This window comes from Rhea pennata, chromosome 9, assembly GCF_028389875.1.
Source record: "Rhea pennata isolate bPtePen1 chromosome 9, bPtePen1.pri, whole genome shotgun sequence".
Taxonomy (NCBI): domain Eukaryota; kingdom Metazoa; phylum Chordata; class Aves; order Rheiformes; family Rheidae; genus Rhea; species Rhea pennata.
This window is the reverse complement of record NC_084671.1, coordinates 18,349,747-18,362,030: the sequence shown is the minus strand read 5'-3', so window position 1 is coordinate 18,362,030 and position 12,284 is coordinate 18,349,747. Positions and strand designations below refer to the sequence as shown.

Sequence of the window (12,284 nt, the reverse complement as noted above, 5' to 3'; positions counted from 1 at the left end):
TTCAGCCAGAATCATGAGTACATTCTGCTGCAAATCCCACTATAAAAAGCATCACCGAGAGGCTGCGGTGAGCCAGCACACTGCCGTCCTGGCGTTCTCCGCAGGAAGAACAACTCTAACATATATTAAACACCTCCGGGTAACTGTTCTGGCAGAAGAAACAAGGTCCCTTCACTTTCCATACTTTCACTGATGTTTTCTTGCACACAAATCTGGAATGCTCTCACAGAAATTAGAGGGGAAAAGTGTGCTTTCAGAAGAGACGCAAAGATCAGTTATTTTACAGTAAGCATGAATAATATGCCTGTATCACCTGCGAAATCACTATACTCTTACATACCGCACCAGAGACGTCGGTGAACCCCATGGCGTATTGCCTCACTGCCCCAGCTGTGCAGTTTCTTGCATCACTACCAGAACTGTCCCACTAACTTCGGCAAGAACGTACATATTGGACATGGTGCCACAGGTGAGAGAATAGCAAAAGGTGAAAGGAAAGGAGAAGAAAAAGCTGTCTTAACTGTATTATATTTTCAGGAAAATTCCAGAAACCTGGATGTTTAAGTTGATCTGAATTCAATGTACCTTCCAGCACCAGCAAATACATAAGACAGTGGAGGCTTCTTTCTTAAACAGGAGGACACTACATTTTTGTGACCGAATTGGCAAAGATGCTTCATTGCTTTATTTCTAGCACGTCGATGCTAGCTCTGCTACTGCCCTCGCTATTGGGCATCTGCTGCAATTGCTGTATGCATCTGGTCAAAGCCAAAAAATCTCAGCACAAACTGTGAAACTTAACAGCATTAAACACACCGGGAGCAAAAGCAGCTCCTGCGGGAACTGCCGCAGACCCGGACCACACTGCCGTGCTCTATATCCTGTGGAGGCTGACGAAGGAGACCCACGCGCAGGAGGTGACCGCGGCACCCCTGGCAGCAACGAGACACGTGCCCGCCCGCCGCGACGCTTGCTCCCGGTCGAGTCACGCACGTGCACACGCAGCTCCCCCCAACACCGAGGGCAGGGCTGACCCATAAAAGCAGGCAACCGCTTCCAAAGTCTGTTCATACTTTTTCTAACTGCATCAAGCCAAAAGAAATATTCAGTGAAGGATGAAAATATTTTCATTGCTATTTTACTCATTACTTTATGCTGCACTTCGCCATAGTTGGAAATCAGTGCGAGATGCATGTGGGTCAAAATTACACCACATCATACAACTCACATGCAAAAACACAAGCAAGCTGTACCAGCTCTGTACTTTCTGCAATAATTAACCAGCTTACAGGAGAGCCTAGTGAAGATGAGGTTACACAGACCACTGCATTTTTCCCCTAATATTCTAAGGTAGCAACTTGGTACAACAGTAATCATGGAAGACGCAAGTGGAGACCCCAAGAAGTCATCTACTCAATCCAACACCATTCCCCACGTGGGTCTGTCTAGACTCTCCCCAAATCCTGCTGGCAGTGGAGACTCCACAAGCTTCTGTCACCTCCACAGCTTCTTCAGAGTCTCCCCGCTACAATCTAATGCTCACTAAAGAGACTCCCAAAAGCCAATAGCCCCCCAAAAATAAATAAATAAAATAAAAATCCCACGTGCACTCTGGAAATGCAGGTCCCCACAGCAGTTCCCGTGGCAGTGGTGGCCCCTCCACCAGGCATGGCTGCTCCCCACGTTGTTTCTACTGCAGCTGAAAACTCTTTCCTCTGCTTTTGCTGGCAGGGAGGGAGGGGGAAGCCATCTCACCGCAGAGCCAGACCCGTGCGGGAGGAGATGGGGAAACAAAGTTCAAGCACCTGCAAAGAGGGGCAAAAGGGGTAGGTTGGCAGCTAGGGGAAACCTACACCCAGGGTCAGGCCAGGGCTGAGGAACACAACTGGATGGAGGTGGGAGCAGGGATGGAGGTGCCATACAGCTGAAACAGCACTGAAGAGTTGAGTGGAAAGGGAAAAAAAAAAAAAAAAAGAGAGAGAGAAGGGGTTCAGAGGAAAGAGGTCAGACCTGGAAGTGCTGGGACACAGGAATGAGGCAGAGGTCTGATGAGGATCTGCTGCAAGGAGACCAAGGCAGGACAGTGAGAGGTGGGGTGGTGACCAAGGAAGCAACAGACCTTGGGCAAGGAGGACAAGGTGGAAAGGACAGGGTAAGAGTGCCAGATGGGTGAAGTGTGCAAGCAGACAAGTTAGTGGTGCATCCTTCCTGCTTGGGGGTGCTCTTAGCATTCATTCATTCCACTTTTTGCTACGTTGTTATTTAATCCCTTGTGTGAATGAAGAATTATTTGGGGCTTACTGTGGTTTTTCTAAGGCTTTCTCCTTGTCCCCATTGTAGGAGCTGGGAGATGTTAAAAGTATCGTTCATTCTACAACCCCAGATCCTTCTGGCTTGCTTTTTTTCCCCAGAGTACCTACAGCTCTTTACGTGCTTCCCCTGCAGTTCCTGTTGTCATAACTCACAGTTATGGATGCTTGGCATTTTTACCAATGGATGTCTAGAGTCTCAGCTAGGCAGTCAAAAATACACTGCACAAAATTAGCAGCCACTATTGAGGAATTTAGGTTACATGGCTTGCACCCCTGCAATGGGCAGGAACCACGACTCCCTTCACCACAGGCTTCTGCTGCTCTGCGAGAGGTGAACTTGAGGAGGTGAGATCCTCAGCTCCCCCAGAGCATGGTCTTTCCCAGGGACTCCCTAAGGCAGGACTCCCAAGATACACAGGATGCAGTAACATCATTAAGGGCTGCAACATAATGCACATGCACAAGGAGTTAAACTTACACTCACAGCCTTATTCTGCCTAAGGCAAGCACTTGGGGTTTTTTTTAAACCTTGCTTGCTTTTGTGGGCAATATTGTATATTCACGATATTAATATCTTGTTATTTTTTAAATATCTCCTAATTCCAGGCATAGGCACATAGCCAAGCCATACAACGCAGACCGTCACACCACAGTTGCCTCAACTTTCCCCTTTTCTTCCCCTTTCCTCAGCTTCTCCTTTGCACCCAGCCACTACAGGCAACGTCACCTCAGGTCCTTCTCCCGCAGCCACCCTGGTCTTACAACATGCCCCCCACGCAGGGCACTGTCCCTGCAGGGGACACATCCCCAGGGCTCCCCAAACGGGCCCAGGAGCGTGAGGTCCTCAGCGCAGATCCCTCCTGCTTTAGCGCAGGGCACTTTCCACCTAACACGGGAAAGCAAACCAACCACAGCACGCTCACGTCGTCGCCACCATAACCTCACACCTGGCACATCAATCCTACCCACGAGGATCACGTGCTTTGCTCCAGTTAGAAGTACATCGTTTTAAGAAAACAAATTATTCCTGTTGCTGGCTACTGTAGAATAAAGCTCAAAGGTCTGCTCAAACTTGGCTTTTGCATCAGCTCAAATCAAGCCTCTGAATTTTCTGCTCAATTGGTGTCAAAGCAAACTCTCAACTTCGACTGCAAAAGCAGGAAAAGCCTCCGCTGGCACCAGCTAGCGAGGACCCACAGTTCCTTCCAGCACCGACCAGTCCCTCCGCGTTAGACGCTTGCTCTGGAGACCGCACGAAGCCAACGCAGCGCAACCGCAAGGCGAGTTTCGCCCCGCCGCGCCTCCCGCCCGCCCCCAGCCCCAGCCCGCTGTCAGGCGCCCGCGAGCGTCCGCGGGCCGCGCGTGTGCGGGGCTGCGCGGGGCTGCGCCCGCCGGGCCCCGGGGCGAGCGCTGCCGCCCGGCCGCGCCCGCGGGCCGCCAGCGCCGCGCCCCGGCCGCTGCCCCGCGCCAAGCCGCGGAGGCAGCGCCCGCCCGCCCGCCCGCCCGCGGGGCCCCGCGCCGCGCCGCGCCTACCTGCAGCCTCTCCGTGGCCGGCTGCCACATGGTGCCGGCGGCGGCGGCGGCGCTGCCGAGCGGGCGCCGAGCGCGGCTCTTTGCGGGCGCCCTGCGCCGCGCCGCCCCCGCCCGCGGCTCCGCCCCGCCCGCCCACGCGCGGCCCGCCCCGCCCCGCCCCGCCCCGCCCGCGCGCGGCCCGCGCGCCTCCCCGCGCCGGGACGCGTCCCGCGGACGGGGCTCGGAGTTGCGCGGAGCGCGGCTCCCCCGCGGAGGCCGTTCCCCCGCCGGGAGCCGGGCAGCAGACTCGGCGTCGCTCGGCGCTGCGGTTCCCCCGAGCGCAGATTTTCCTTGGGCACCCGGGCCGCTCCCCGCTGGGTGCGTGACAGCCCGGCCAGCGAGAAGCCCTCTGCTTTTGCTTAAATAAATACCGTGAATTTGCATTTCCAGGATGTACCGTGTTCCAGAATGTACTTGTTAGAAAATACAGGCATTTTTCTATCAATTTTCCGTTTTCTGAGCCAACTTCTGGAGTGTCTTTTCTTGTAAATGAGTTAATATTAAGATAATTCTTTCCAAAGCCTGCAGCACATTGCACAGGTCAGTCACCGTCTCTCAGGCTCCTTCCACTCCGCGGGCGCGGGACGGAAACCCTGACGTCAAGGCAGTTCTCTCATTTCTAACAGGGGTGTTTGACGCAATAGGACTTTTTGTCCTTTTGATGCAATTTCACTTTTATTAACAAAGTAAATTTGAAGCGTTCCTGATGACTTCAGGGTATTTATCTCTTTTAAAAGCTCTTAATTATTTCGTTTGTCTTCCTCTTGGATCAGCCCATGCTCTAATATAATGTGTTTCTAGTAACATCTTTACAGGATGGCTCCTTTACATTTAAAAGCAAAAATAAACTTGCTTTTTTAATGTAGATACTGCTTTTTTAATTAACTAAAATTGTCTAATTGCCAGATCCCAATGAATTATTGAACTTCACAAGCTGCATTTAGCCTACAGGTATTATTGCATCTCATTGAAAAATACTGCTAGAAGAGCCACTCTGTTAAATTTAAGTGCTTCTTCCCCAAATATTGTGCAGACTTTGCAAGTTCTGTTCCAAGATCCGTATTTTGATTGTGCAAGTTTACCAAGTGTGTGCATGAGTCATTAAACATGTTTTTTTGTTAAGAATTCCATTTACCTTGGTTTTGCTTTTGCAGGGTAAGAGTTGCCTCATTAGCTAATTTAATGTTCTATAAAGTATTTTAATTAATAACACACTTCCAAAATCCAAATGTGCTTGTTACTTGTAGAGGGGTCACTCCAAGCAAGTGCAGCATCCTGGCGTAAAGGAAGGACACCAGATACGTGTTAATTTGCTGATACCTTTCTGAAGCAGTTTTCCCCTATGCAACCCAAAATACAGTATACTAAGGAATTCAAAATGTTTTCTTTTAGAATATTAATATGTTTTAACATGCCAGTTAACCCTGGTGGGTGTACGCCCTTTAGCAGCTACTGTTGCATCTAATGATCTGGCTGTATATCCCACGGCTGTGAGCTGCCGAAAGCACGGTTGTTATTCGATGGCTAAGACGTTTCATTCGAACACCAGCAAAATGCACACCACGTATCTCCAGAGGTTCCTGGTTTCCTTTCAGTGTTGCATTTTGGTAAATTGAAAAAGAAATTTATTTAGCTGCTTGCTTACTCTATAATCCCAGCAGAACTGTAGCATCTCTTTTCAGGTGGTTGGATTTTTACTGATTATTTGGATGCCTTGGGATGGTTCTGCGGATTTGAGAGTACAGTGCCACTAAAGGTAGTTAAGTTGAGCCCGCTTTTGCCTGCCTGCATTTGGCTTATTATCCTCTTTACAGGTTGTTTAAAATGGAATTGGGAGCTGCGATAAACCGGAAGCAATGCGGTGTTAATGATCTGTGAAATCGATACAGCCCTAAGTATCCCAGGGCCCAGGGGTAATTCGGACTCTGTTGCAGGGTATTCTCCCACCCAGATGAGCTGGGCTTGCAGGATATGATGAAATCTTGATTGCCAACTGGTTTGTGAAGTTCTTGCTAGTGTCACCATAATATTCAGGTATCCTTAATCCACCTGTTTTGGTGCCAAAAGTGGTTAGGTTTACATTTATCTCATCAGTGAGATATCAGTGACTATCCCCCTGCTTTCATCAAGTGGCAGAATAGCTACTTCTACCAAAAATAACTTGGAAGATGATTTCAAAGGTGCCTGGATTTGGGATTATTTATTGTTATTCATTTTTATTAATGAATAAAATTAAATAAGTAGATTTGATGAACAAGTAGTGACCACACTTGCATCATATCCTTTTCCTTCTCATCACTTGGTCTCATCTTCAGAAAAGAAGGTATCTGGTCGCCCTTCTCCTTTGTGCTGGCGCCACACTGGTCCAGCTCACAACAACAGCAGGAAAAATAAGAGTTAACAGAAATTATGGTAGGTCAATGAGTGCAGCCTGGAGTGTCCCAGCGAGGATCTCCGGGGATTTAAAGGCTCCCGCAGTGCTGTGCAGAACAAATATGCAATAAGAAAGGGCGCAGCACGTCTTTGCCATGGTCCCATCGCTCAGGCCGGGCAGGTCCCCTGTCGCCTGCCGAAGTGTTGGGCAGCGAGAGCACGGCGGGGGCTTCGGCCTCTGGGGAAATGCCGCCTCGACCTCCCTTTGCTGCCAACCCACCCAAACACAGCAATAGTATTTCAGGGTTTATTCTTTCCTTTTTTTTCCCGCAGGCAGCACGAGGAAGGGAGGGACATGTCAGAGGATTTTGGCCGGGGCCAGGTGGGACTGGCCAGGGTCCAGCTGTCACCATCCTACCAGGTCCCTCAGCCTCATGTGTCCCCCTGTGACAATGACATTTCATGGGCAGTTTCTAGGGGCAAAGCTTGCTTTTACACAATTGAAGAAGCTCATGTCTATATAATACCAACTAATCACAAACCGCCCAGAGCACCTGAGGAGGGCCCCAGTGTGGCGGGTTATTTGACGGGACGCAAGTCCCCTGTGAGCTTGTGGGAACAAGCATGAAGGCAGAGCCCTCCCTGAAGGTGCAAGTCTGAGGTTGTCAACATTTCACATAAGGTTTCACCAGGTTTTTAAAGGTGAACTCCATAAACATGTAAAACATCTTCAGTCCTAGGAGAAGCAAAAATGTGTAACAGGAGATTTGCTAGTCTCAAAGGTATTTAATTGAGTTTACACTTATATTTCAGCATGAACAGCCCCCCTACTGTTAGTAATACAGCTACACTCATGTGCTTCGCTGATGAGAGATTTTGTGGCACCTCGTGGGGCCCTATTTCAAGCTAAAAGCAAGAGGTTGGTGACACAGCCTGGCGCATGGCAAGCAAATGGATTCACTGACTCCATTGCACAAAATACCGGCGTTGTGTGGCCAAAGCACATTTTGCTGAAGTAACACACCTAAACGTAATGCAATTCACTTATTCATTAGGAGAAGCTGGATTTGTATTTGTCTTTAAAAAAAATAAAAAAATCTTTTTTAAGGAATTTTAAGCATTGTGTGCTTTCCTCTTTGGTGCATAACAGAAAGGAATACAGGAGTACATCCCCATGCAAGCAGGAGGGATTTGCCAGCTATTGCAGCAGAATATAACACAGAAAATTGCGCTCATAAATCACCCCTGACACTGAAGTCTGAGAAGAGGGATGTAAATCAGAGGCAACACATAAAGGAGAAAGAGAGAGACGATGATTTCTCAGAAACCTCAAGGCTGAGCTGCTTCTGAATGAAGAGGGCATTTAACTGTTAATTTGAAATCTGATATTTCTGTGTTTGTGATTTCTGTCCTTCTTGAAAGGCATTGCCAGATGGAAAGAGAGAATATTTTTATGCAAAATCAGGACTTCTTGAGAAACAATTGAAAAAACATGATTAGTGTTGGCCCCACTGCCAGTGTATGGCTGTAGTTTTGTAGGGAGGTTTATCTTTGCCTGTGGACAGGAGTGCCCTAATATGTAGCAAAATAGGAAAACGTTAACCAATTTGTACAGAAATTTCGTACTGTATTTCATAAAACTTTAAAATGTCATCAAAGCAGTGCAGTATTTACCATTCAATAATCTATTTCAAGTGAAACCTTTCAAAATTCAGCAACATCCATCGCTAAGTAAATCACAGCTGTGGGACATTTTGATTTAAACCTAACGTCTTAAATCTTGCATGTATTAAAATATAATAACTCTTCAAAGCTATCAGGAGCTAAGGCATCTCCACAGAATCATCAAACATTTGGTCTGTGGAAATGAAGCAGCAGGGTGAAAGATGAGGCAAACTGATAACTCCACACCTAATTCAGGGCTCCAGAAATCTCCTCCGGGCTTTATCCTTATCTTGCGCAGGGTAATGCAGGGAATGGGGAAAGGGGGGGGAGGAGCAGCAAGCTGAATGCTGGAGATAAAAATGCCTGGCTATCTCCTTTATATGTAAAACAGTCTCAGTTTCAAATTCATGGCAAGATGAAAGTGGAATGCAGTAATAGGCACACCTGAAAATAGGTTCGTCCTTGTTTACATGAGGTTTTGCCAGTTTTGCGTTGACAGATCAGTTCTATGACATGTAATTACCAAAGGGAAAATAACCAATACAAATGTTCAAAGTAAAATAATAGGAGGTCCTGGTGTCACGCACAGGCCACAAATGAGGCATTACGGATGCCACGTTTAACGTGTAAGGCCCTTGATATAAATTCTTCTGCATCGTGACGGTCACGCCTGGCTGCCTTCTTCGTGTGACAGACGCGGTACAGCAAACCACCCAGCGACAGGCGGCCCTGCGGGACGAGCACCACGCAGCGAGGCCGGCAGGCAAGCAGGTTCCACCGCGCCGACAGCAGCCTCAGACCCCTGCGGCCCAGGCGGCTGCTGCGCTGTCCCCTCGCGGCACGGCCCTTCCCCGCCCCAGGAGCGCGCGGAGAACCCACGTCGCCGTGGGAAACGGCTCTCCGCGCTCTCCTCAGGAAGCCGCTTCTTGCACTGCACCTCTGACTGCTGAGTGGTTCTGAAGACGGCCCGCTCTCTTCGCTGCAAGGCTGCGTCTCCCGATGCCGCGCTTGCAAAGCACGCGGGTGGGGACCAAAGAGCGGGGAGGTTTCCACAGCTACTGGGCAGCAATCCTCTCGCACCACGAGCAGCGGCCCAAAAGCAAACCTGAAAAATAAACACAGAGTGGATTGAGACACATGTCAAAATCAGCCCTCTACGAAGCAATGAGGTCGACAGCAGACAGGAGAAGCAGCATTCCCAGGCAGGCCACGGGCGCCTGTCAGCGCCGTGCTGGGGCGTGGAGCGGGCAGGCAGCAGCCCCAGCAACAGCTGGAGCAGCCAAGGCAAGGAAACGAGAAGGACCAGCCCATTTTCTCTCTGCTGGCCAACCCGTCCCTCCTTTCCGGACAGAAGGACGAGAATGCCAGCCTAGTGCCACCCCTCACACTCCCAGGGACACCCGTGACTGAAATGAGACAGCCTGGGCCAAGTGGCAGCCAAAGGAACCGCTCAAACGCAATCCTACGTGCAAAAGCATGGCCCTGCATCGTACGGCAGCGGTCACCTCGCGCCTTCGCCAACCTACTCAGCTGCGTTACACCCAGGGGTGCTGCAGCTTCACACTTTGCTTTAAACACCTCTTTTAAGGGGTCTAGTTGAACTCGGTCTTGGCCTTGAACTTGAACTTGGTCTAGTTTCCAGAGAGAAGAAAATACAGTTCCCCTCCTTGCTTTTCACAAAATAGCAAGGAGATAAACCCGTTGCATCATTTCCTAATATCTTAAACTAGGACATCAAACTGGAATTAAATGCTTGAAATAATCATCTTGGTTTGCTTTAATAAAGCCTTTTTTTTTTTTAAGCGAAAGCTTCTAGCAGTGTAACATGGTCAAGTCTTTTGTTACATATATAACTCTGAGCGCTGGATAAAATTATGCAATTACAAGACTTACCATCAGTTCTACATTTTGTTTTTGATATGCCTATATTTATTTTATCCCTCAAAAGAGTATCACATACTTTGGGAGGTTGGGCTAGACGATCTCCAGAGGTCCCTTCCAACCTTACTGATTCTACTGATTCTATGAAAACATTTTGGTTTGCAGATTTTTCCCTTTTCTCTGATCCTCTATGATTTCTCTGAAATTATCAAAACTGGCTATCATTTTGAGGAGGTCTATCCAGATTTTCTATTTGGGGGCTGTGTTACATGCCACTTACTACATCTTCTGGCAAAAGACTGGAGGTCTCCTTCAATAAAGGAAAAAAATCCTAGGTTTGGTAGACACACAAGTTCAAATCTTTCAGTTCACAATTAGGGCCAGAGTACCTAAGATTTCTAGGGTGGTGTGGATTCTTTAGGAGTTTATTATATGCCTCTCTCTTGTCCCCCCTTGGAAATGCCCAGGGAAGGACAATGGATACAAGCCAAAACAAGAGATTTTCTGATTAGATATTAGTGAGGGAGGAAGTGGAAGATCACTGTTGTTATAGTGCTTGGTCCACTAAAGGTTAGCCAGAGAGATTCTGACTAACTCCAAGGATGGAGATTCCATAATTTGACTGTATATGACCCAGGGCACCCTGATGTAACTTCAGAGTGGCTCCTGCCACGAGCAGGAGTTTGGGCCAGAAGACGTCCAGATACCCCTCAGGTGAAATTCTTACATAATATTATTTTTAATGTACTAGAGTTCAACAGTCTTAAAATTTCTTAATGTTTGCTTTCTATCACCTCCTTTGGAAAGTAATATATTTCACTTTCCATAAGTTTTTTTTTTCCTATATATAGCCTACATTTTCTTTGTCATAATCTAATGCTGCTGCTTTTAGTTTTGCATTGTGTACCACATTAAGTAATCCATTTCCTCTTGAAAGTTGATAGCCTAATGTTATGTCTGTTATAATATTCATTCTTAGTCATCATTTACCCAAGCAAGTCTTTTATTTTGCTTTTTAACCTCCTCTAATCCCTTCAAAAAACATTTTTTTTCCTCCAACCCCGTACATACTTTATTTTCTTTTTCTTCTGAATTCCCTTTCTGATAATATACTGCCAAAAACTAAACAAAGTGTTTTCTAAAGTTGTTTAAGGGCATAAGCTTTGCTTTGTGATAGGCAGCTTGAAACTATCTTTGCTTCTTTGGAGGCACGTTACACTGCACATAAATACTCAGTTTGCTGTCCACCATTACCTGTGGACATGCAACATGACTCGTTTTTACTGAAAATAAATCCTGGAAATCTTTGCTCACACACAAGTTAACTTACACTTTCTCCTGGTGATTCTTGGTTATATGTTACTTCACAAGATGCCTCACTGAAGCTCCAAACCGATCTAGGCAACCAGATTTTTTTTGGTTCAAAATCTTTATCCTTCTCTAAGAATATTTGAAGCTTGATGAAGCTGGGTTTTTTTATTTTGATTTTTATCTGCAGAAAACTCAAGGTGTGATTGGATAATATGAAAATTAGTGTTGTGGAGTTTGGATTTTTTTTGTAGGTGGGGTTAATTTTGCAGACTATCTGCTAAGACAAAGTTTCAGCAAAAATTGAATTTTATTTTTTAATCACTTTATATGTATGCATTCTACTTGTCAAAACTGATTAGCCCTCCCTCTTAATTTGAATGGCTTGCTATATAACTTGAAATAGGGAAAAGGCAGATGTGTTCCCCAGTATGCACACATGTAAAATGGTTATAACCTACCTCAGCATGGTATTTCAAATTTTAGTTACTTTTATATAGATAGTGTTAAAATGTACTCCCTTATGTCCTTATGTGGAATCTTATTTTTTACTATGAAGCTCCTTGTACAATAAGTCAGCTCACTGCAAACAGGTGCTACCTGCTTTCGTGTTTTTTTGGGGTCTCCGCAACAACATGGGCTGCAACGTAGCAGAAAATGAGACTTTATTACACATTTAGTCTGTCTGTAAAATGTGACTGCTCTCTCAGTTAGGGTTGCTGGTAGACAAAATCTTCACCTCCCTGTTCCAACTCTCCTTGGGAATGCTATGCACTAAGTTTACCTGTTTTGCTGTTGTAATTCCAAAGAAATTAACAGCAAAAGCTTAATACTCTTTATCTCCCTACATCCTGCAAGCAGCTGAGCTGGAACGTATGAACAAGGAGATTTGTTGTGGATTTTCCTTCTTTTGTAGCTGCTGCAGTGAGGTCAGGGAATTCTAGGCAGTCACTGATGTGGCCTTACACTGGATCCGTGTGTTCCATCCAAAGCTTCCTATACTGGTGAAGAAAACAGATACAGATGGAGATTTATTTTTTCTTGATCCTTCTGTGTTTTGAGTTGTGTTTTAAACTAAAATACGGAAAAATATCAGAACTGGAACCTAGTGTGTGTGCTCTTTGTAGCTCTACACTGTAGAAAATAAGCTGATTTTTAGGAGAACGGAGAAAC

At 46.7% G+C, this 12,284-nt stretch overlaps 1 protein-coding gene across 1 annotated transcript in view; it reads right to left on the bottom strand.

The window, feature by feature from the left end:
* PID1 (phosphotyrosine interaction domain containing 1) overlaps window positions 1–3,934 on the bottom strand; it is an 80,544-nt gene extending 76,610 nt beyond the window's left edge. Inside the window, exon 1 of the mRNA XM_062582570.1 lies at window positions 3,846–3,934. Coding sequence (XP_062438554.1) covers window positions 3,846–3,875 — 30 coding nt within the window. The 5' untranslated portion in view covers window positions 3,876–3,934. The remainder of the gene's footprint in view (window positions 1–3,845) is intronic.
* Window positions 3,935–12,284: the final 8,350 nt, after the last annotated feature.